Source organism: Alexandromys fortis, unplaced genomic scaffold (assembly GCF_014885135.2).
Source record: "Alexandromys fortis isolate MF-2015 unplaced genomic scaffold, M_Fortis_MF-2015_v1.1 scaffold_321, whole genome shotgun sequence".
In the NCBI taxonomy this organism is placed as follows: Eukaryota; Metazoa; Chordata; class Mammalia; order Rodentia; family Cricetidae; genus Alexandromys; species Alexandromys fortis.
The window spans coordinates 692,868-715,317 of NW_026068200.1; the positions used below are offsets into that span (position 1 = coordinate 692,868).

General features: G+C 41.8%; 1 protein-coding gene and 1 long non-coding RNA gene across 5 annotated transcripts in view; one reads left to right on the forward strand and one right to left on the reverse strand.

Annotated features, from left to right (window-relative positions):
• The window catches only part of LOC126493114 (uncharacterized), a 258,406-nt gene that overhangs the window by 182,955 nt on the left and 53,001 nt on the right, over window positions 1-22,450 (forward strand). The window lies entirely within an intron of this gene.
• The window catches only part of Hdac8 (histone deacetylase 8), a 225,526-nt gene that overhangs the window by 152,162 nt on the left and 50,914 nt on the right, over window positions 1-22,450 (reverse strand). For all 4 annotated transcript variants that reach the window (XM_050129910.1, XM_050129908.1, XM_050129907.1 and 1 more), the window contains exon 5: window positions 2,360-2,472. In XM_050129910.1, coding sequence (XP_049985867.1) covers window positions 2,360-2,472 — 113 coding nt within the window. The remainder of the gene's footprint in view (window positions 1-2,359; window positions 2,473-22,450) is intronic.

The following is a 22,450-nucleotide window of genomic DNA, read 5'->3' on the forward strand; positions in this document are numbered from 1 at the left end:
ATTTCTGTTTTCTCCTGCGATGACTAACGCCGGCAGCTGTTATGTCTTTTAACTCTCAGGCAAAGGAATGGCTCTAAGTTGCATTTCTCTTAGTATTAGGGCACTGCACATCATTTCATGTGTTCAGTGGCCATTTGTATCTTATCTCACACTAGAAGCTACCAGGTGGGGTTTTAAAAAGAGTGGACTTTGAAAAGGACCTAGAGAGGCAGGGGATGTGGAGCTGGTATCAAGAGGAGGGAGGTTAGGTGGGGAAAGGTGAGGGTGGGGGCAGGAGGGGCCAGTGAAGCCACCCGCAGGATGCTAGTGGTAGAATCATGGGAGATTTAAAATAAAGCAAATGTGTAAGAATTCTGGGGTAGGGCAAAGGTCACTGGAAGGGAGGTGCTGAAGAGGGAAATAAAGTGAAATGAAACACCCCGTAAAAGTTGGCTGAAACAGGAAACTCGAAATGGTGTAGAAATAACACTGCGAACGCAAAGAACGGTTTCAGGTGACAGTCTTCTTTCACCCTACATGGTTTGAGCTCTGGTACTAATACTCTGAATTCCATCAGCATTTATTCATTTACAAAACAAATATTTTATTGAGCTGCTACTATATGTACAGTACTGACAGAAAGAAGTAGACAATTTGATCGCTGCTCTGGGAGAACTTAGGCTTTCTGTAGGAAGAAAGGATACTTTCTTTGAACAATAAGAAGAGTACAACACGAAACAGTGACTAGCGATAGGAACATACAGGGCTTCAGCCACACAGCACGCTCTTGGGCTGGAGTGGTCAGGATAACCCACTGCTGTTGGAACCGGAATGAGTAGGGTAGAGTTTAGGGGTACAGTGAGGGAGGAGGTGGCTAAACTAGGGAAAAAGGAAGCGAAGTCAAGGAGGTACAGTTAGAGAAACATGTCTGGAACACTGAGATGTGCTTGCTGAACAGAAAAGTTGCAAGAAATGGTTAGAAAGACGAGGGGAGGCCGATTTGAGGCCTTGAAAGGTGAGATAAAGAAAGTCTACTTTTTCAAGCCAGGCAGTGGTTGGCGCACACCTTTAATTCCAGCACTCAGGGAGTGAGAGACAGGAAGATCAAGTTCGAGACCAGTCTGATCTACAGAGTGAGTTCTAGAACAGCCAGGGTTACACAGAGAAACCCTATCTTGAAAAAAAAAAACGAAGAAAAAAAGTCTACTTTTCCATAAAGAACGTGGTTTTCAAGGTGTGACCTGTAATACAACTGACGTACTTTCAGAGTACAGACTACGTGAGTGACGTACTTAGTCTGAGTATGTGATACCTGGGGCACAGCAGTCAGCACATAAACTCCCCCAGGCCACTAGATGCACAATCATGCATGAGAACCATTTCTCTAGGCTAGGAGTCATCAAAGTACATGTGGCTAGACGGTAAACATCCTAGATGCCCTAAATGATTTATGGCCCCCGCACACATTTATATACACATAGACATATGCATACCACCAGGAGGTGGTGGCACACATCTTTAATCCCAGCACTCAGGAGGCAGAGGCAGGCGGATCTCTGTGAGTTCAAGGCCAGCCTGGTCTACAGAGTGAGTTCCAGAACTACATAATGAAAACCTGTCTCAAAAAAAAAAAAAAAAAAAAAAAAACAAACCAAAAAAACCAAAACAACAACAACAACAAGAATAAAAATGGAAACCCATTTTTGGCTCACTGGTCATATAAAAATAAGCCACTGTGACATGTTGCCCCCTGTAATGGGTACTGAAGAGGCTTTGAACATTTTAAATCAAGGCTGTGTCTCACTCTGGCAAGTAGTGAGAAATTCATGGAGAATGGTTCTCAGTGTGTGTGGTGTTTGTTTTTAATCCTTTTCTGTTATCTTTAATTCTTTGTTTCTAGCAATGTACTCCTATCCCAGGATTATATATGTTGGTAACACAAAGAAAGTGATCAATCCATGAACTGATAGCCTGCAATGAAAACCCCCAAATGTTGGTCCTTCCTATAGCCATTGTACCTTGAGAGAGAAGATCCTCACCTCTAACCCAAGAGCTCCCCTAAAAACCCATTCAAAGGCCCCAAAGTGCTTCCTGGACATTGGAGTAAACACAAGTGAGATCTTCCTATCCTTCCATTTTCTATTATAAAGTTTAGCTTCAGGAGACAGGAGAGAGGACATGACAGGAGCCTGCCCGGCTTGGGCGGGAGAAAGGAATGGTTTCAGTCCGAGGAATCTATGCACCACCTAGCCCAGAAATGACAATTAGGGATATTTCAATAGCATTAGGCAATTCTCCTTTTATTAGTTGCCTAGAAGTAGCTTTATTGATCAAAGCCTGCTATCCTAGTAGTAAAGTATCTTTGAAACTGAGGGCTTACCATCTCCATGGTGCAGATCCAAATCCACATAGAGAATACGGTCAAATTTCCGTCGCAATCTTAATATTCCCAGGACAGCATCATTGAGATAACAAAAACCAGATGCTTCATCTCTGCAAGAAAACATGTTGCTACAGCCAACAACCAAAAAGCAGTCCAAGGGAGTCTTTACAGCCAAGCATCTAACCTTTGAGATCTAGTCCCATAACCACCCCCATGTTTTAAGAAAAACAAATTTCACCTATAAGGATTATATAGTGAATGGCCCAGAATGATCAGAAAGTTGAAGTGTTGCAACAAGGAAACATTCAGAATGATTGGTGATGTTTTCCTACTCACAACTCCAGTGGTTTCCAAAGATCAGACTATTGTAGTTAGAGTGAATAAGACGATGTTTCTATGACAATTAGGGGATCATTTAAAAAAACAATCTTGTAGTCCCCTGTGGTCATGGTCCCCTGGGGTCATGGTCCCCGGGGGTCATGGTCCCTTGAGGTCATACCAATAAACACTGATTTCACTAAGACCTCGCTGGGGTCTTAAAGACAAGTTTACAGAAGATGGAGACTGGGTTCTTTGAACAGACTCTATGTATACCCCACAGGTTGGTCATTTTTTATTGTAATATGCCTTGGCACTTGTTAGTCATGAGAACTCAAAGTAAAACAGACAAATGCACAACGCTTTGGGCACAGCGATGTGGCTGCTTTCTAAGAACGCAAGTTTACAATGAGGAGTGCAGGAGCCTCTACTAAAGGTATCTGGCTTCACAAAACTGCTGTCACTGATCTCACTGGCGCCCGGTGACTTTTCTGTATTGCTGCTATCACTTTAGCCTCTTATCAACATGCACTTGCTTTTTTATTACACTTTCATTTGAGCCTTTCTGATTCGGTATAAAAGAACACTATTTATCAAGAGTGTATTAGAACTTATTTTAAAGCATCATTCCACACGCCAGTTTCTTTTGTTTCCATAGATACTTCAAACATCCAGATCCTGCCCCCTTTCTGATTTCCATGAGATTTTATTTGACACAAAATTCTACACATAGACATTTGAAATGGCACCATTGCCACTGTGAGAAACCTTTCTAGTGTTTACGTAATGTAGAAAGTTTTGTGAAATCTTCCACACTCCAAATGATGCCCTGGTTCACATGCTGAAGATGATGAGCAGCGAGTTGGTTAAAAAAAAAATAATCACTGGACACTGCCTGTGCTTCACCGAGGGAACACAGCAATTCTTCTAGCTAAATGGCTTGTTACTAGGTATGCAACAGGGAAGAAACCAAGGAGAGCAAGGATGAGTTCAAGCACGAATTCTCTGTGAGAATGAAATGTGTAGCTCTGAGTGTTCTTGCATGTGCATGCTAGTTTCTAGTTCTGAAAGTTTATATTTTATAAATCTACTGTCTTAATACGTGGAAGATTAGTGTGTTACCCTGATCAGCATCCATTGGGGATGGAACAGTAAGTGCTGGGAAAAGGAGGAAAGAGAAGATGGCTATGAATGACGATGGCCACAACACCGACAATTCTACTTCTTTATTTTCTGTAGCAACGTGTAATCTTTTCCTACCTCTGGATGGAATTACCATATTAGATTATCAAAATCTCATAAAGTGACACCATACATATGTAATCCCAGCACTCAGTAGGCAGACACAGAATCATAAGTTGTAGGCCAGCATGGGTTACACAGCAAAACCCTGTCTCATAAAACCAAGGGCTGGAAATAAAGCTCAGACGTAGAGCAATGCCTAGCATCGCAAAGCTCTGGGTTTGATTCCTAGTATTAAACTAACAAGAAGCAAGCAAGCTCTTAGATTAAGGGAGTTTTGGAGTTTTGTGGGGGTGGAGGGCTGGTCATTTGGTTTACACTTCCACATCACAGTCCATCTCTGAAGAAAGTCAGGACAGTAATTCAAACAGGACAGGAACCTGGAGGCAGGAACTGATGCAGACAGAGGCCATGGGGCAGGCGTGGGAGGAGGAGTGGGCTGCTGCTTACGTTTATTTTCATAGGCTTAAAGAAATAAATACACATTTAGATAAGATTGCTAAAATTCCCCAAAAATGAGGAAACTGAACTTCCAAGACTTTCAAAGTGCTAAAAAATGATATTTAAAAACCCCATCCAAATGCCAGGCATGGTAGAGCAAGTTTTTAATGCCAGCAGGCAGATCTTTGTAAGTTCAAGACTAGCCTGGTCTACATAGCAAGTTCCAGGCTACTCAGGACTACATAGTCTTTTTTAAAACTTACTTTTATTTCTCCTCTGTGGCTTTCACATCATACATTTCAAGCCCATTCATCTCCCCATCACTTCACATCCGCCCTCTGCCCTTGCAATCTCCCCCCCAAAAAAAGAAAAGAAAACTGAAGAAAAAAGAAAAGAAAAGAAAAATCTCACTGTGGAAGCTGCAGTGTATGACAGTGAGTCACACAGTAAACCCTTTAGCCCACATACCTTTACTTGCAAACGTTCATTGCAAAGAGTCATGGGTCTGGTTTGAGGCCTCTGGCTTCTGCTACACTGTGGATATTGGGCCCTCACTGGGACTCCTCTCGCATATCCTGTTGTCCTGTGTTGTGGAGATCCTGTAGCTTTGGACCTGCATGTCCAGCCCTTTCGCATGCTCTAGCAGTTCATAGAAGGGGTAGATGTTGAGGTGAGCCAACTCAGAACCCTGGTTCTGGGCAGGGTTGGTCATCCTGACAGTTCTCCCCAGTCCTCACCACCAGGCTGAACTCTCCAGCACTGCCCCAGCTGTCCTGTGAGGCTCTCAGGGTCAGCTCACCTCCACCTCCATCACCAGAGACAGCGCTACTGTGCTACCCAGGTGAGGTGCAGGGGCCACTCTCCTGAGTGCTGCAGCTAGTGAAGAGCAAGGACAGCACCCCTGTTCTTCCGACCTCAGGGCAGCGAAGGGGTGGGGGAGCATCTCTCCCTTGGAAGTTGAGAGGTAGGTCAGATCTCCCAAACTCATCTTCTCGGGCTGGTTCACCCACACCCTGCCAACAGGGTCAGTTCTACTGTGCTGCCCGGGCGAGGTGCAGGGCCAGCTTTTCTGAGTGCTGCAGCTGGTAACAGATGGGGGGGGGGGAGCTCAGCTCCCTCGCCTGCCGCAGATGGCAGGGATGAGGGGGCAGGGCATCTTTCCCTTGCCCTCACCACCACCTGGAAGACAGGGGAGGGGCAATAGCCAGCTATCCCACTCTCACAGGAGGGTCAGCTCCTTCATCTGCCACAGGCAGAGAGGGTCGAGGGGCAACGGGGGCAGTGAAACTCTCTCTTAAAACGAAAAGAAAAATATTTTAAGAATTCAAGGTCATATAATTTATGCAAATGTGTTAATAATTAAGACTAATTTAATAATTTATGTACTAAAATCAGTTATATCTTATTTATCATTTGCACGTATAATATACAGGAGTATTTTTAGTCTGCTTAGATATGTTCTTCCTAAATATTTACAGGTTCATTGACTGAATGAGCTAGCATTACTTCTAACAAATGTTTAATAGTATGCAAAATGTACATTTGTTTAACCAAGTCGAGCCATTATTATGGCAAACTAATTTCAACAGTAATTGTGTTTTGTATTCTACCAGTTTAAGATAATTTGTAAGATCTTAAGGTAACTGAAAACTCTGGCTGATGCCTAATTTAATTATTTCTAAGGAAATGTTGACACATTAGCGCAGAACCTTGGGCTTATGTGCATTTGCTTCTTATTTGTGCACGCGTGTATGAATATATGGTACATTTATGTGTTTATGTGTGATCACATACATGTGGCTGCACATGTGTGCACTTGCATGTGGACGTCAGAGGTTAATGTTGGGTGTCTCAATCTTTCTCTTATTTAATGAAGAAGTGTTTTACTTAAGTTGGCCCTCATAGATGCAGCCAGCTTGCCCTAGGGCTCCTCTGTCACCACCTCCTGAGCACTGGGATTACAGGCGACCCACAGAGTCTACCTGGCTTTTATATGGACTGGCGATCCAAATTCTGGTCCTGATGCTTAGGCAGTAAGCATTTATCCACTCCTTAGCTCTGCTTTTATTTATGGAAGTTACAGGAAGCTATATATAAGTATGTTAAAAGATGTGTTCTTTTTGCCACCAAGAGAGACGTTGAATTAGAAAGGATACAGAAAGTTGTAGAGGTTTCACAAAAGAGAGTTATAGTTGTTTACATCAGAGCTGGCTAAATTTTGGTGTGTAATTTATCACATTTCTGACAAGAACTTTAATTTCAAGCATATTGATGAAAAAGCCAGTTTTGTTATTTCTGTATTTAAAAGACAAAGAATTTTGAATTCTTGGTCCATTCTTACAGCAAGCTGGGAATGCTTTGCCGTACCTGCTGGAAGATCTTCTTAGATAACAAAGATTCTGTGTCTTCCCAGAATTGCTTTCCTTAGTTTCCTACTTTTCCCTTTCACTGGCCTCGCATATGGTAAACAAGCCCTCTTTTTTGGGATATATTCCCATATTTCTCTATTACTTAAGAAAGCAAAGGGGCTGGAGAGATGGCTCAGTGGTTAAGAGCACTGCCTGCTCCTCCAAAGGTCCTGAGTTCAATTCCCAGCAACCGCATGGTGGCTCACAACCATCTGTAAAGAGGTCTGGTGCCCTCTTCTGGCCTGCAGGCATACACACAGACAGAATATTGTATACATAATAAATAAATATTAAAAAAAAAAGAAAGCAAAGTCTTCTCACTTAGGAAGGAACTAAGGGCTTTAGGCTTACTTCTTATATGGAAAATATTTTATTGTTACTTAGAACAGAGAGCCAAGCATTATTTTTAACAGCCCATCACCCTATCTTCATCAAGTCTCAGAGGGCCGGGAGGAAAAACCCACAAAGGATTTTTGTCTGACTTCATAAAGAAAGAGGCACCTATGTCTGTTGGCTTTGTGTGGTGTTACTACTGCAGTATGGCATAGGTGGAGCTGTCAGGTCAGAAGTGGTGATTTGCCTCTCCTAGGTTAAAATGGCAAAATGGTATCAATATAAATATTTCATAAGCTGTATGCTGTATGAGATCATCCATGTCTCCACAGGCCATGATATGTTTCTATTTGTCAGAGTTCAGCTTGCTGCTCTGTCAAATGTTAGACAAGTAGAGGGCCACAGCCCTCAGCCATCTGTGAGGACTGCATGCCAACACCCCTAGTGGGTTCCTGAAACCCTGGAAGGTACAAAGCAATTTATAATCATGTTTTTCTGTATGTATGTATGTAAACACACACCATATGTGTGTGTGATACATACCTTATGATAAAATCCAAATTACAAGTAAGGTACAATAAAAGATTAACAATAATATCAAAACAAAACAATGATAAATGTGCAGTATAAAAGTTATATGAATGCAGTCTGGTTCTCTGTCTCTCCAGATACATTTTTAAACATTTTTCTCCTTTATTTTTATTTTATGTGCACAGGTATTTTGCTTGCATGTATGTCTGTGTACCACATACCTATCACCACATGTGGAGGCCAAAAGAGGGCATCAGATCCCCTGGAACTGGAGTTACAGAAAGTTATGTGGGTAATGGACTTGAGCCTGGGTCCTTTGGAAGAGCAGCCAGTGCTCTTAATCACTGAACCATCTTTCCAGCCCCCCTCCAAATATATTAATGTGCTGGACTGATCATGGTTCATTATGAGGAACTGAAACAGAAGAATGTGAAATCATGGATGGGGGTTGTCTTAGTTAGGGTTTCTACTGATGTGATAAAACACCATGACCAAAGGCAACTTGGGGAGGAAAAGGTTTATTGTATTTTATAGCTTGTAGTTCATCATCAAAGAAAGCCAGGGCAGGAACCTAGAGGCAGGAACCAAAGCAGAGGTCATGGAGGAGTGCTGCTTAGCTTACTGACTTGCTCATTATGGCTTGTTCGGCCTGCTTTCTGCTTGCTCACCGAGAACCCCCTGCCCAGGGGTGGCACCACTTGCAATGGGGTAGGCCCTCCACAAGCGAACCTGAACCTGGTGGGCGTCAACTGAGGTGCCCTCTGGTTGTGTCACGTTGACGAACACTAGCCAGCACAGGGGCTTACTGCACAATGTTTTCACTCAAAATTTAAGGAGATTTTTGTTTAATGTTAACTTGGTCATAACTGTGCTTCTTGATTTTGAATCCTGGATCTTCCTAGTCACTGGTTTTCAACTGGGGACTCATATCATTTACCTAATACAAATGTTTAAGATGTAGTCTAGATTACTGAATCTCTTTATTTGTCTTCCCTCATAGATTCTGGGTATAATCTAACTAAATGTTTGAGACATTCATTTTACACTAGATCCAGATTTTCATATGCTATTTCTGAGTCTTTTCCCTATAAAGATAATGTTCATACATTTTTATAAATTAGACACAATACCTTGTCTTCTTTGAAAAGAGTTAATCATTATGTTTACAGATATTTTGTTGACAATTTTTGGATTGGCTTTTATCTTGTTTTGCATGCCATAGAAACAACTACATCTCCTTGTCAGTGGCATTATTATTCTTGTAATGAACTCTCATCAGATTTTTCCCTTTTGAAAATGAGCAGTAATAAGGTAACCACAGCTATTGTAAGTCTTTTGTCATCTACAGATTGCTTTTTATGTTTTCTTTCAATGCTTCCCTGAAAGTACCTACCGCCAGCTATAAGCTAGAGGGCTTCCATCTCAACAAAATACCTTCTGAGAGCTCTGACAGCCTCACGGGAAAGAACTGTGCTGGGTGCTTTTGTTGGGTAGTTTGCTTTCTTTTATTATGTGATACTGAGGATTGGACCTAGGGCCTTATGCATGCTAGGTAGATGCTCTACCACTGATCTATAGCCCCAGCCCTGGCTTCCTTTTTCTTTTCTTCTTTCTCTTTCTTTTTCTTTCTCAGCCTCAGGGACAGACCCTACAGCCTCACATACATGAGACAAGTACTTTAGGACAGAGAAACACCCCTAGACCTGATTGAACAAATTTAAACATGTTTGAAGCCATGCTGGTAAATAGTAAACTAAGTTGAAATGTTGAAAACTAATTGAAAGCAGGAGAGCTAATAATATGCCTAACTCCAGCCTGAAGGGCATAACTATTAATCATATAGACCCCTCAAGGAGCTGATGAAGGATGATAAGGAGTTCTGTTTGGAATATTTGTTTTTGAGACAAGGTCTTATGACTGGCCTGCAACACACTATTATAGGGCAGGCTGGCCTTGAATGTGTGGCTGTCCTTCTTCCTCTGCCTCTTGAGTGCTGGGATTTACAAGCACGAGTCACCACACCTTGCTTACCACTTGGTATTGTCCAGGGCTTGATTTTGTTAACTCCTAGCCATATTAGAACATGGATGGTGGCATCTCATTGAGGATTTGATTTGTGTTTCCCTGATAACTGACACCAGACATCTTTTGAGATTCCAGTGGCTGGCTCTCTCTCTCTCTTTCTGTGTGTATGTGTGTGTATTTGAAAGATGCCTACTCAAGTCCTCTGTGTAGTCTGGAATTTGTCTTTTTGCTGTCGAGTAGTGAGGATTATTCACATTTTCTGCATAGAAAGTCCTTATGAGACAAATGACTGACAAATATTTTCTCATCATGTAGGTTCTCTTTTCATTTTCCTTAATGTCTTTTGATGCAGAAAAGTTTTTAATTTGAGGTCAGAAACATGGGTCATTGTCTAAAGACAGTTTCCATGTAGGCCTGGTGACCCAGGTTTGATCCACAAAACCTATGTAAGTAAAGAAGAAGAGATCTGACTCCACAATGTTGTCCTCTGACCCTTCTACATGTGCACCGTAGCACACATACCCACATACATTACATACATACACACACAGAGAGAGAGAGAGAGAGAGAGAGAGAGAGAGAGAGAGAGAGAGAGAGAGAGAGAGAGAGAGAGAGATTAAAAGGGTTTTATGTTTGATCAATTTATCTCTCTTTTTTAATATTTTGTCCCTAAGTGTGTAGGGTTACAACTATGTACCACATCTGGCTTGCTTGTTTGACATGGGGTATCATTAGATACCCACCATAAATTTGTTATTATTATTAATTTGGAATTTTGAGACAGTCTCACTGTGTAGCTTTAACTGTTCTGAAACTAACTGTGTAGACCAGGCTGGCCTCCAAATCTCAGAGCTCTGGCTACCTCTGCTTTCAGAGTGCTGGAATTAATGTGCTCACCACTATGCCTGACTCCAGCTTGGATTTGAATTTGTGCTCTTCCTGCCTCAGCCTCCAAAATCCTGGGATTATAGCAAAGCATGGTGGCGTACACCTTTAGCCCCAGAACTCAGGAAGCAGAGACAGAGGCAAGTGTATCTCCATGAGTTCAAGTCCAGACTGGACTTGAACAATATCATGAGTTGAAGGCCAGCCCAGGCTACATAGTCTCAAAACCAAAACCAACCAAACCAAAACCAAAACCAAAAATTGAAACCACTCTTAGCACCACCACCAAAAGTCCTGGGATTATGTTTTCACCATACCTTATTCTTTTCATCATCGAGACACCTCAATTACTGGCTTGAAAACAAATGACCTTTGGTATTACTGCTTGACAGATGACTTACTTAGTTTACAGGAATGACAGTACCTGACAGACATTCACACGCCTGCTTTGGTCCACTCAGCAGGATTATGACTACCTAAAGTACTTAGGTATGAGTGATAATTGTCTTAAACAAAGGGGCGAAATGACAGTACTGAAGTTTCTCTGAGCCCTGTTTACCCTAGGAAGCTGAGATGGCTATGAAATCTCTCCCACCTTTTGTTCTCCAAGGGAAGATTAACCAGAGGCTTCACTCTCCCTTGGCACATTATTCCGGGATAAAATTCATCTTCATTCTCCCTTAAAGTACCCACAGGACTTCCAGATCACTCACTGTTAATCTGCCACTGCGACCATCCAGGCCCCCTTCCTGGTCTCTGAGATGGTTGAAGAAATAACTTCCCTAGCTATCCCCTGCATTTTCTCTTTCACACTACCGGCACACATGTTCAGGAGAGAGACCAGGCTCAACATATATATTTCTGAACACTTTGAGGAATGAGTATGCAGTTTAGTGATCAGGCAGTTGCTTCAAAAAATAAGCACACACATGCAAGGCCTTGACAGACAGAGCTCTACCTACCTCCTTAAATGCCTGGATGAGCTGTGACTCAGAACCATAATGCTCAGGCAACTGCATTTGCTAGTTTCTAATGTCCATTAAAGGTCAGGGACAGTCAGGTATCGTGGCTCATGCTTTTAATCCTAGTACTCAGGAGGCAGACGCAGGTGGATCTCTGAGTTCAAGGCCAGCCTGATGTACATAGGGAATTCTAGCACAGTCAGGGCTACACAGACAGACTGTATCTTTAAAAAAAAAAAAACCCTGAAAAATAAAAAGTGTCAGGGACACTGAGTCACGACATGAAGACTGAGGTAAGACATCAGGTGGCTCTCTCCCTGTGGCAAAGGCCCATGCCAACACTGTTCTATCACTTCAAAGATTCTGCAACAATCTTTTATAAATTTTGGGGGGCTGTCATTTATTGATAGTCATTTAGAGTATTCACTATATATCCCTTTTCTAAGTATTCTGAAACAGAGAATCTCAAATATGCCATTTTGTGTATGTACAAATATATATCAAAGACTTTTAATAGATGAATAATCCCTGGACCAAAGATTTCACTTGCAATTTAATTAAAATTGGCAAAACTACCTTGCATGGAGTCTATACTTATGAATACCATTTTAACAAACTTTTATGTATATAATACAACAGTAAGTGGGAAAATGGGGAAAAGTTAGCATTATAGACTTCTAGTGATGTTTTCCCACTTGGACCTTTTTAAAAAGACTTAGTCAAATGTCTGTTTTCTCTTTTAGTGTTAGCATACAGCCTAACATTCTTTGCTTTCGTTATAGCTATTTTGGAATCAGCTGAAAATACAGTTTGGCTCTGTTGGTATACAACAAAAATATCAGCCAATGTTAGCCTGTGCCAAGAACTGCAGTAAATGCTTTCAGTGGTGTCGCCTCAATTCTCACAACGGTCACGTGAGGTGGGGACTATTAGTATTTCTACTTTACAAATGAAGAAAGTAAAGCACAGAGAAATTAAGTAACTTGCCCAAGGTCACACAGCCAGGAAGTGGCTGAGCTCAAACTGAAACCGTGAAAACACTGTACGAAGATGTGATTGACATATAGAGAGCTGTACTATATATGTTTCATTGAATACATTTGCTGAGTTTTGAAATAAGCATACATTTGAAAAATAATTAGAATGAGTGCCGTAAGTCTCTAAAATTTCCTATCTTCATCTTTATTATTTATGATCAGAACACATAAGATCCATCCTCATAGCAAACTTTCCAAGTATACAGTCTGCTGTTGTTAACTATAGGTGTTTTGTGAGACACTAGATTTCCAAATGTCCATGAGTAGATAAATGTTTAAAGACAATTTAGTATACATATGGGAGCAGAGTGTAATTCAGGCTTTAATAAAGGAAACCCTGCCATTTGCAATAATATAGATGAACTTGTAGGACATTATACTTAGTAAAATGAACCAGACACTCAAGAACAACTACTATGACACCATTTATATCAGACAAATTCTGTGGCCCAAGTCTTAGCAGCACAGTAGCATGGTGGCTGCCAGGAGTCAGGTGGAGAAGGCAATGCGGAAATGCTTGAATCCACGTTTCAGTAGTCTGGATCTTTAGCCTACATGTATAGTCATCGTGATAAATAGTTTTGGTATCATTCTATCTCGGCTCTTGCTCATTTCCTTTCATGTGATTCTGACCTTTTTCCTTTGTGTCTACTCCCTTTGACCATTTTGGTCTGGTGAACGTAGGTCAAGTTCATTCATTTCCTATGATTTCCCAAAGATCTGGACTGTCCTTCTGATGAACATTTTTTTTTTGGTCTCTGTCCCCTTGGCCATTTTCTGCATGCCTGGAGCTTTTTGACTACTGAAATGGACAACTACTGATCTTTCAGCAGCAACTTATACCTCAAGGTTTCGCCTATTCCTCCCACCAAGGTTTTAATCACTTTAGCTTTCAGTAAGCTACTTGGATTTGAGATTAATGAGTTGTTGAAATTCTCCCCAAAGGCAGGTAAATGACCCAGGGCTAGATTTGCATAAACTTCCATGTGATCTTTGCCTCTATAAACCAAACTGAGCCACTGATCTAGAATCTTCATATTTAGAATTTATACAGGAATGTGTGACAAATGATTAGGTCAAGAAGGCCCTTCTTCTGAATACAAACAAATTCATTAAACATATGAGAAAACTACTGAAAATGTGACCACAAAATAAAATAGATGTGGCAGCAGCATAATTCTCTGCACTTTCCTCCTTTCTGTACCATTTGGTATGATAGGCAGTCGCTACTGAAGACAAATGAAGGCTTGAGAGAGTAGGAAGGAGGTAATACTTGCCTGAAATGGATCAAGAAAACTGACTCTGAATCCATTATAGTGAGAAGTGCCGGAAGGTCATTTTTAAAATTGGGCCATATTTCCCTTTGGATAATTATACCATCCAATACAAAAGTGTGAACAGTTCTAGTTCCTACCCGAGAGCTTAGATAGTTCATAAACAGAAGAGCTGCAGTGCTGAGTGGGTCCATGGACACTGCTCTAAGATGAACTTGGGCCAGGGAATGAATTGAGCAGACGAGTCATCGTGAACTGAAACTCACTAGTTGTTTTCACTCGGCACAGAAGGTCTTATTTTTCTGGCTCTAAGCTTCTTTTGGACATTTTCCTCAGATGGCAAATAGAATTTTCCTGCTCTAAAACATGTTTTTATTCATAAAATGTAGACTAGCAGATCCAAAGTATTTAGTTGGCTGGTGAAATTTTTTTCTATGTACTTTGCTTAAAAAAAAAAAAGAAGCAAAGAAGAACCCCCCACGGCTTCTAAATCCATTAAAGCCATTTCCTAGGATGTACCTCAAGTTTATCCTTGTTCACTCAGCAATGCCTACCTCTAATGCTCTTAGTTCAGCGGAGTCCAGGAGGCTGAAAGCACATATAACTAACTCTCGGTGAGAGAAGCAACAAGATGATACCAGATTCACTCTGGTGCGCGTACTAAAACACAAATGTACCGGTCCTCGCATTTGTGAAGCGAGTACAAACTGCAGCTCTCGCTCCAGCTCTCAGTTTTTATTTTACCTTATTATTTTAATGGCTTTTACATTTTATTACATTCCCTTATTTGCTGGGGAGGGGCTATGCGTGTGGATGTCACCGGATAACTTGTGAGTCAGTGCTCTCCCACGTGGGTGTTCAGGCTTCACAGCCAGTGCCTTTACTCACTAAGCCATCTCACTAGCCATCAGCTTTGATTTTAAACTCATTTAATGAACTCAACAACTCAGGGGCTTAGCTAGGAGCACTGGATAGAGGATTTAAACAACGTTTGGGTGTAATTTATGGAAATTGTGCCTGCTAGCCTTTCTAGTTAGAGAAAACACAAAAGCACCGGCAAAGCAGCTGTCCCAGGCGCGCTGCATATGCATTTGTACTTCTGCACCTGGTCCTGGCACACAAGATGGCTGTCTCAAGAGCCAAAGACTTTATGTGCTTGCACCCCCAACCTATGTAAGAGACCCAATTAAACTGACTGGAGTTTATATTAGGTGTGGATAGGAGGAAATGCCATTGTGTTCCCTGAACTTATCACAACTTCTGCTGAGTCAAGGGAGGAAGAAAAGGCCTTCAGACTTTCTGGCTTTGGTTGATGCAAATTTAGGGTAATTTCTGACATACAAGAAAAACATATGGATGCTCCTCATATATCCTTTTGCTCATAGGACTATTCTCTTCCTCAAAGTTTGGCCACGGATCATAAAGTTGTTTAAGACTTGGATTAGAAATATGTAGGGTCTTGTTATAGCTACACTGACTATGATACTAGCTAGATGGAACACAGGTTGAACATCCCTTATTCAAAATGCTTAGACCAGATGTGCTTCAGATTTAAGAGTTTTTCACATTTGAGGATATTTTAAAGACTACTAGTTAAGTATCCCTGATCCTAAAACTCTCAAATCCCAAAATGCTCTGAACCCTACAACTTTCCTTTTTATGATACTTGGTCTTGACTCAGATTTTTGTGCATGCTATGTAAACATACCACCAGTGAATATATATTTTTCAAGCCCAACTTAAAATTTATGATTGCTCTTTTCATAAGTTTTCTGAAAATAAGTAGCCAAATTCCAGAAGAATGTTCATAATATTGTAGCTACCTACTTACCATCTTTCATATACAAATAGTAACTTCCTAGCAAAAATGGCAATTAGTTCAATCTAACCGTTAAGGAATTCTCCCGAGTAGCCTCATATTTAAAGAGAGGCATCATGCTCTAGACAGACAGTCAAGGGCTTTGCCTGGTACTCAAATGGCTGATGGAACAAGGCTTGGAATCCTTTGGCTACTCCTAGAGAATAGACCACTAGTCCCCAGCAGTACTATGGCTCTGTCATGATAGCTCAGTCTCAGGCAGCAGGCCCAAGAGGGGGCAATCAAACTACAGGTAGGTGCTGAGGACTTGTTCCATGTTCTGGGGTTGTAGACAACACATGTCCTGCATCTTGCTCTTAAAATGTTGACAATGAAGTTGAATTGAGCTGAAAGACAATGTTTATTTATATACATACATACATGTATAGTTAATGAGTGTTCAACTATATGGAATAGACCATGCTTTCTCAGCCTCCCAGCATCCGGCCCTAACCTGGGAACTCCCTTCTAAGCGTCTCTGTGGACTTGTGGTCTCATGTATTCTCATTAGCTCTAACTGAAGTAAGGGAGGAAAAGGCTATTCCTCTTCTACAATTGAAAAACAAGATGATTTATGCCCCTGGGTGCTTAAAGAATAGGCTTAAGGTTGCAAAGTCTCAAGCAGGCCTATCCGCTTTTCCCTGTGCTCTCTGCGCACACATTTCCCACTGCCTGTTAAAGCCTCTTAAGCATGAGTCTGACAATGTGACCGCCCTGCTGAAAAGCTCCTCAGTGGGTCCTATAGTACAAGGTCTTTCATAATTTTGCCTAGGTTTATTATTTCTCAAGAAGGCCTCTGATCTCTCTGTTCCAAACTTTAGCCACACCATTTTTTTTGTTTCCTAAATATAACAGCATGCCTCTGAGCCTCTGTACATACACAGTCTGTTTTCTGAGAAGCCCCTGCTCATCCTTGAAGACCCAGCTGTGAACACATCCCAGAAGTTCCACATTCTTTTCCCAGATAGAAGAAGCTTATCTCCCCTATTGTGTGTACAAGGTCCAAGAATTTATTGGGCCATCTACCACAGCACTTCTCAAACCTGATTATGAGAATTACTTCCTGCCCCATCTCCCTGACTAGGACCATACACTGTTTGGATGAAGGACTGTGTCTACCTTCATTACCTACAACAGTCCTTGGGTGCTTGGAAGAGTCTGAAACAAATGGCTCTTACTTTCAAAGAATTTATCAGAACCAAAAATTTTAGGAAAAAAAATTATTTCTATTGTTTTCTTTGAATAAAGGAGAAAAAAAGCCTCCACTGTATAAATGTGACCCATCAGGAAAATGGTGGAACAGATCATTAAGAAATAGACTGGTCAGTACCCAGATTAGAAAATTTTAAGGGCTGTGACTCACTGCCCAAACGCCCACCCCTTACAACAAATAAGCAGAGAAACAAAGCATGGATTTTTGTAGAAGCTGGCCAATGATGTGCAATTCCCCTCTGTATACTGTGAATATGTTTTATTACCATGAGTTAGAAAAAGAAGCTGCTTCAGCCTATAGCAGGGCAGAATATAGCCAGGCTGGGAGAGATATATAGAGAGAGTAGGCGGAGTCAGAAAGATAACATGTAGCTGCTGAAGGAGAAGGACCTGGAACCTTTCTGTTAAGCCACAGCCTTGTGACAATACACAAAATAATAGAAATGGGTGAATTTAAGATGTAAGAGCTAGCTAGGAATATGCCTGAGTCATCGGCCAAACAGTGTTGTAATTAATATAGTTTCTGTGTGATTATTTGGCTTTGGACACTGGGGAAATGAAAGAGCAGTCTCCTACTACAAAATGGCGCCAGCAAGGGGGAACTACATCCACACAAACCTTTTTTATCTGAGTAAAAGTTAAACCTGCCATGTTGCACACTGCGCAGCCTGGAAGTATCTCTGTGTATGGCGGTGGGAATCCGCCATGCTTGCCTAGCAGACCCATGCTGAGCTGCTGGCTGGGTCTGGAGGGCCATGTCATAAACCCTTAAAATGAAAAAAAAAAGTGAAAGACAAGGACATGTTTAATTAAATAACACTAAAAATAAGTTAGCTATAGCAGTGTTGTTTGGTAGACACACTTAAAATGAAAATGATTTGAAGTTACCTGGGAAACAACAAGTAGATGCCACTCCGGTGAAACTTAATGCCGGAACCCAAAAGGTTCCAGTGAAGCAGTGTGGGCGGGCTGGTGCTAAGCTGAAAGACTTCCTTGACCCGCAGAGCAGCATGAACTCTTGGATGCCTGAACACAACAGCTTATTGCTGATCTCTGAAATCATCAGCTGCTTCACCTAAGCACTGCTGCCTGAATGCCATGGTCAGGCTTGCAGCTCGGAAAGCACCGCTTCCTGGTACATTAGTGTCTGCAGTGACAGGCGGAGGTAGATGAGGCTATGGCTATTAGTCACATCAACTTCCTGTGTTGATGATGAAGACACAAAAAAGTAGCACAGAGTCACGTGTGATGGCACACAGCTGTACTTCCAGCACTAAGGAAGCAGAAGCAGGAGGAACTTAAGTTCCAGGTCAACCAAAGCTATGGAGCAAGTTCAAGGCTAGCCTAAACCACAGAGCAAGTTGCTGCTTCAAAACAAAAAGATAAAAACCCCATCCCCCAGAGCTGGAGAGAGGGCTCCGATTCTTAGCACCTATGTTGGGTGGCTCACAATCACCTGTAATTCCAACTTGTCTCTGGCCTCAGGGGGTACCGCCCTCATGTGAATGCACACACATGCATACACATAGTTAAAAATAAAAACAAATCTTTAAAAACACCCAGTAAATAAATACAAAAGTATTCCAGAAGAAAATTTATGTGGAATTCCAACACAGAAAATTAAACAAATGGGCTCATGGCTCAGTTACTAAAGCATTTGCTCTGTAAGCAGGAGGACCTGAGTTTGGATCCGCAGGGCCCATGTAAATAGCTGGTCAACACAGCCTGTGACCATAATCCTAGCACTGGAAAGGCAGTGCTGGTTAGCCAGTCTGGCCAATCAGTGAGCTACAGGTTCAGTGAGAGACCCCTTTAAGGTCTCTGAGAGCAAGTAGAGAAAATACCTGACACTGGCTTCTGGCCTCCACACACATGGTAGCACATCTGTGCATACATAACGAACACACACACACACACACACACACACACGAGACAGAAAACAGCATTGGCAGTTAAAGGTAGGACTAGTGAGAAGTCCGTGGACACTTGGGGTCCAGAACTCTATTCAGCCGTCCCTTACTTTCTCCAACTGCTTGATGGCGGCACCTTCAAGGAATGCCTATAGCAGGTGCTGTGGGAAAGGTTTTGATACGTGGAACAGGGTAGAACAGGTAACTTGAAGCTATTTTTTGACTCTGAAATTGATATGACAATCCCCCTTCATTATAACCAGTCTGAAAAATCAGGATTTTATTCTACCCATAGAAGGGTTGGGAAGCACTTTTTTTAATTCTATACAGTTTGATGGCTTGAAATACATATACATTGTGACACAATCATCATAATTAATTTAATAACATGCCTATCACTTGAAGTAATTATCACTTATTTTGTGTGATGAGAACAATTAAGAAGTACTCTAAGAAAGTTACATATACAATAAATTATTAATTATAGTCAATGTGCTATGAATTAGATCTCAGAACTTGCTCATCTTGTAGAAACTGCAGCTTCTTGTCCCTTATCCAACAACTCCCTAAGCCCTTGGCAACCACATTCCACTTTCTGTTTCTGCCAGGTTGACTTAGACTCTAAGTGGTTTTTTGATGGCGCTGGGGATTGAGCTCAGAGCTTCATGTGTACTAGGCATGCACACTGCCAGTGAGCCTCACTAGCCCAGATTCTTGGATTTAAGTTAGATCATGTGACATTTGTCTTTTGTCTTTCTGTGTCTGGCTAATTTTACAAATTCACCCATGTTTGCTGCAGATGGCTGAGTTTCTCTCTTTTTATGGCTTACTTGTATTACACTGATATACAAATTTGAGGGGTAATTTTGAAGGCAAACTGGGGTTGCTTAACAGTGGGGCCTGGGGAACAAATGAACCACTCCCCTTACTCCCTTCCTCAACACACAAATCTGTATTAAGTGCACTCTGAGAATAATGATGGACAAACGAGACCAATGCCCTCTTCTCAAGGACCTCATCATATAGGAGAAATATGGAACAGATGGTAAATAGGTTACAAAAATAACAAGGAAACAGGACACTGATCAGAAAAATAATGCAGAAACATGGAAGAATAACAGGGCTTAGGCAGCTTGGTCAGGAAAAACTTCTCTGAGGAGGTGAAACCAGGACTAAGATGAGAAAAGTGAAAGAAACTAGCCGCTTTGACATGGAATAGGCTCTTAGTCAGCGGAACTGGGCCTGCAGGAGCTCGGAGGCTCTTGAACCTTCCTGGTCTGCGTAGGTGGCTGAAGACAGCCAGTGCAGCTTGGGAAATGAAGGTGAGCAGAGCAGTACAAGAGGTGTGCAGGACCAAATCAATGGGGCTTGGAGGCAGCAAGGAGTCTGGACTCCCCAGGGAGATGCAAAGGCTTTGGAAGGCTTTGTGAGGAGCAAGGGGAAGCTCTGAAGGAAGCTGACCATGGAACACAGGGTTACTGTCTAAATTCTCAGTACAGGGCAGAATGAACTGAAGTGCGCCAGGAAGAACTAGGGGAGGCAGAGAATTCTCGGAACTACTGCCGAGAAAGGGTGAGGAGTTTCCCTGAGGATAGAAAGCCAAAGAAACTGCCAGAGGGAGGCTTTCTCCATATTACTTGGAGTTGCCAGCTTTGCCGGTTTACCCCTGCTGTCGCAGTCACTGAGAGCTCAGGCTGAGCCTTCTGACTGAAGGTCCTTTTCACTCAATTAATTGCTCCTAATTGCGCCCAGGAAGAGATGGCAAAAGGCAGGATCGTTTCCTTTCTACAGAGTGCCTCCGTATTTCTGTGCCAGAGCCTACCTGTATACTCATGGGCTACTTGGCCACACTCAGCAACCCCAGTCAGTTTTCTCAAACCACAGCCTTAAATGCAGCTGCCTATTTCCCCCAGCTCCAAAGCTAAAATGGCCACGTGACACTGGAAAGAAAACAAATACTTAACTGGAGGCGCACCGTCAAACTGTTAGGGCTCCCTCCTGGGTATGCCTTCAAGGAGGCTCAGGAATTCTTTGACCTCTCTCAAAATGCTTTTCTCATCCTGTACAGGGCCTATTATAAACTTACCAAGACCCAAGGCACCCCCCCTCCCCCCGCTCAAAATTTCATCACATCTAGAAAAAAAATCCAAAGCACGGCCATGATCTACAAGTCCTTGCACGGTGACTCTTAGCAATTTCCCTAGCCTCTTATACCACTCACTGTCCCTGATACTTACTCCAGCTACACTGGCCTTTTTGGTCTTACAAATGTTAAGGGGATGGTGCTGTGCAACTAACTTCTACATTTGCTGCTGAGAAACTCCCAAGAACTCTCTGAAGTGGCTGGACCATTTCACAGTCCCGCTGCTCGCAGTTCACGGTTGTCCCAACTTCTCTATGTCTTCACCTACACTTGTCATTATTATGTCTTTGAATCTAACATCCCAATGTGTGTGAAGAGGGATCTCACTGTCATTTTAATTTGCATTTGCTTAATGACTAATGATGTTGAACATCTCTTCAAGTGTTTATTGGCCATTTATGTCTTTTCCTTGAAAAAAAGTTTATGGGCCTGGAGAGATGGCTCAATAGTTAAGAACACTGACTGCTCTTCCAGAAGTCCTGAGTTCAATTCCCAGCAATGACATGACGGCTCATAACCATCTGTAATGAGATCTGGTGCCCTCTTCTGGCCTTCAGGCACACACATGCAGACTGTGTACATGAGAAATAAATCAATCTTAAAAAAAGGAAAAAAAGCTTATTCAAATCCTTACCTATATTTTGTTTTTATTTTTTGGAGATTGCCCTTGAATTCAAAATCCTCCTACCGGCCTCCAAAGTGCTGGAATTACTAGTGTTCACCACAAACTGCACTTGGCTTGTGCCCATATTTGAATTGTGTGGGGTTTTGTTGTCTTTTAATCAAAACTTTATCATTTATTGTAGAAAATTAATTATAAATGTGAAGGTACATTTCTGGATTTTTTTTTCTTTTCCAGTATTGTGGTTTGAACCTAGGGCCTCATACATGTTAGGCAAATGCTCTAACTTATTTCTGGATTCTTAATTCTAAATTCCAGCCAGTAGACAAGCAGAGAAGCACACAATTCTTAATTCCATATCATCAGTTTGCATTTTTGTTCTTAGGCCAGCACCAATCCTTCAAACTTGTTCTTTTCCAAGAATGCCTTACTGTCGTAGGTGTTGATACTCCAAATGAATTTTAAAACCAGTTTGTCAATTTGTTCAAAAAGCCAGCTGGTGAGGTATGGTGGCACACACCTGTACTCCCGACACTTGGAGGCCAGAGAATTAGTTAAAGTCAGCTTCAGTTATATATTGAGTTCAGGGCTAGACTGGGCTACATGTGGGCTTGTCCAAAACAGAGAACTAGAATTGTAATAGGATTCATGCTGAATTGGAGAAATACTATTGAGGACCATAAAATTCAGTAATATGAATTGCATAATGATTTTTAATAAATTTACTAAGCTGTGCAATCCTCTTTATAAACTAGATTTAGAACATCTCCAGCTCTCCAGTAAGATCCCTCATGCCTATTAACAGCTAATCTCTAGTCCTATTTCCAGTCTCGGAAAATCCCCACTCTACTTTCTTTCTCTATAGGATTTGTCTTTCTGTACATTTC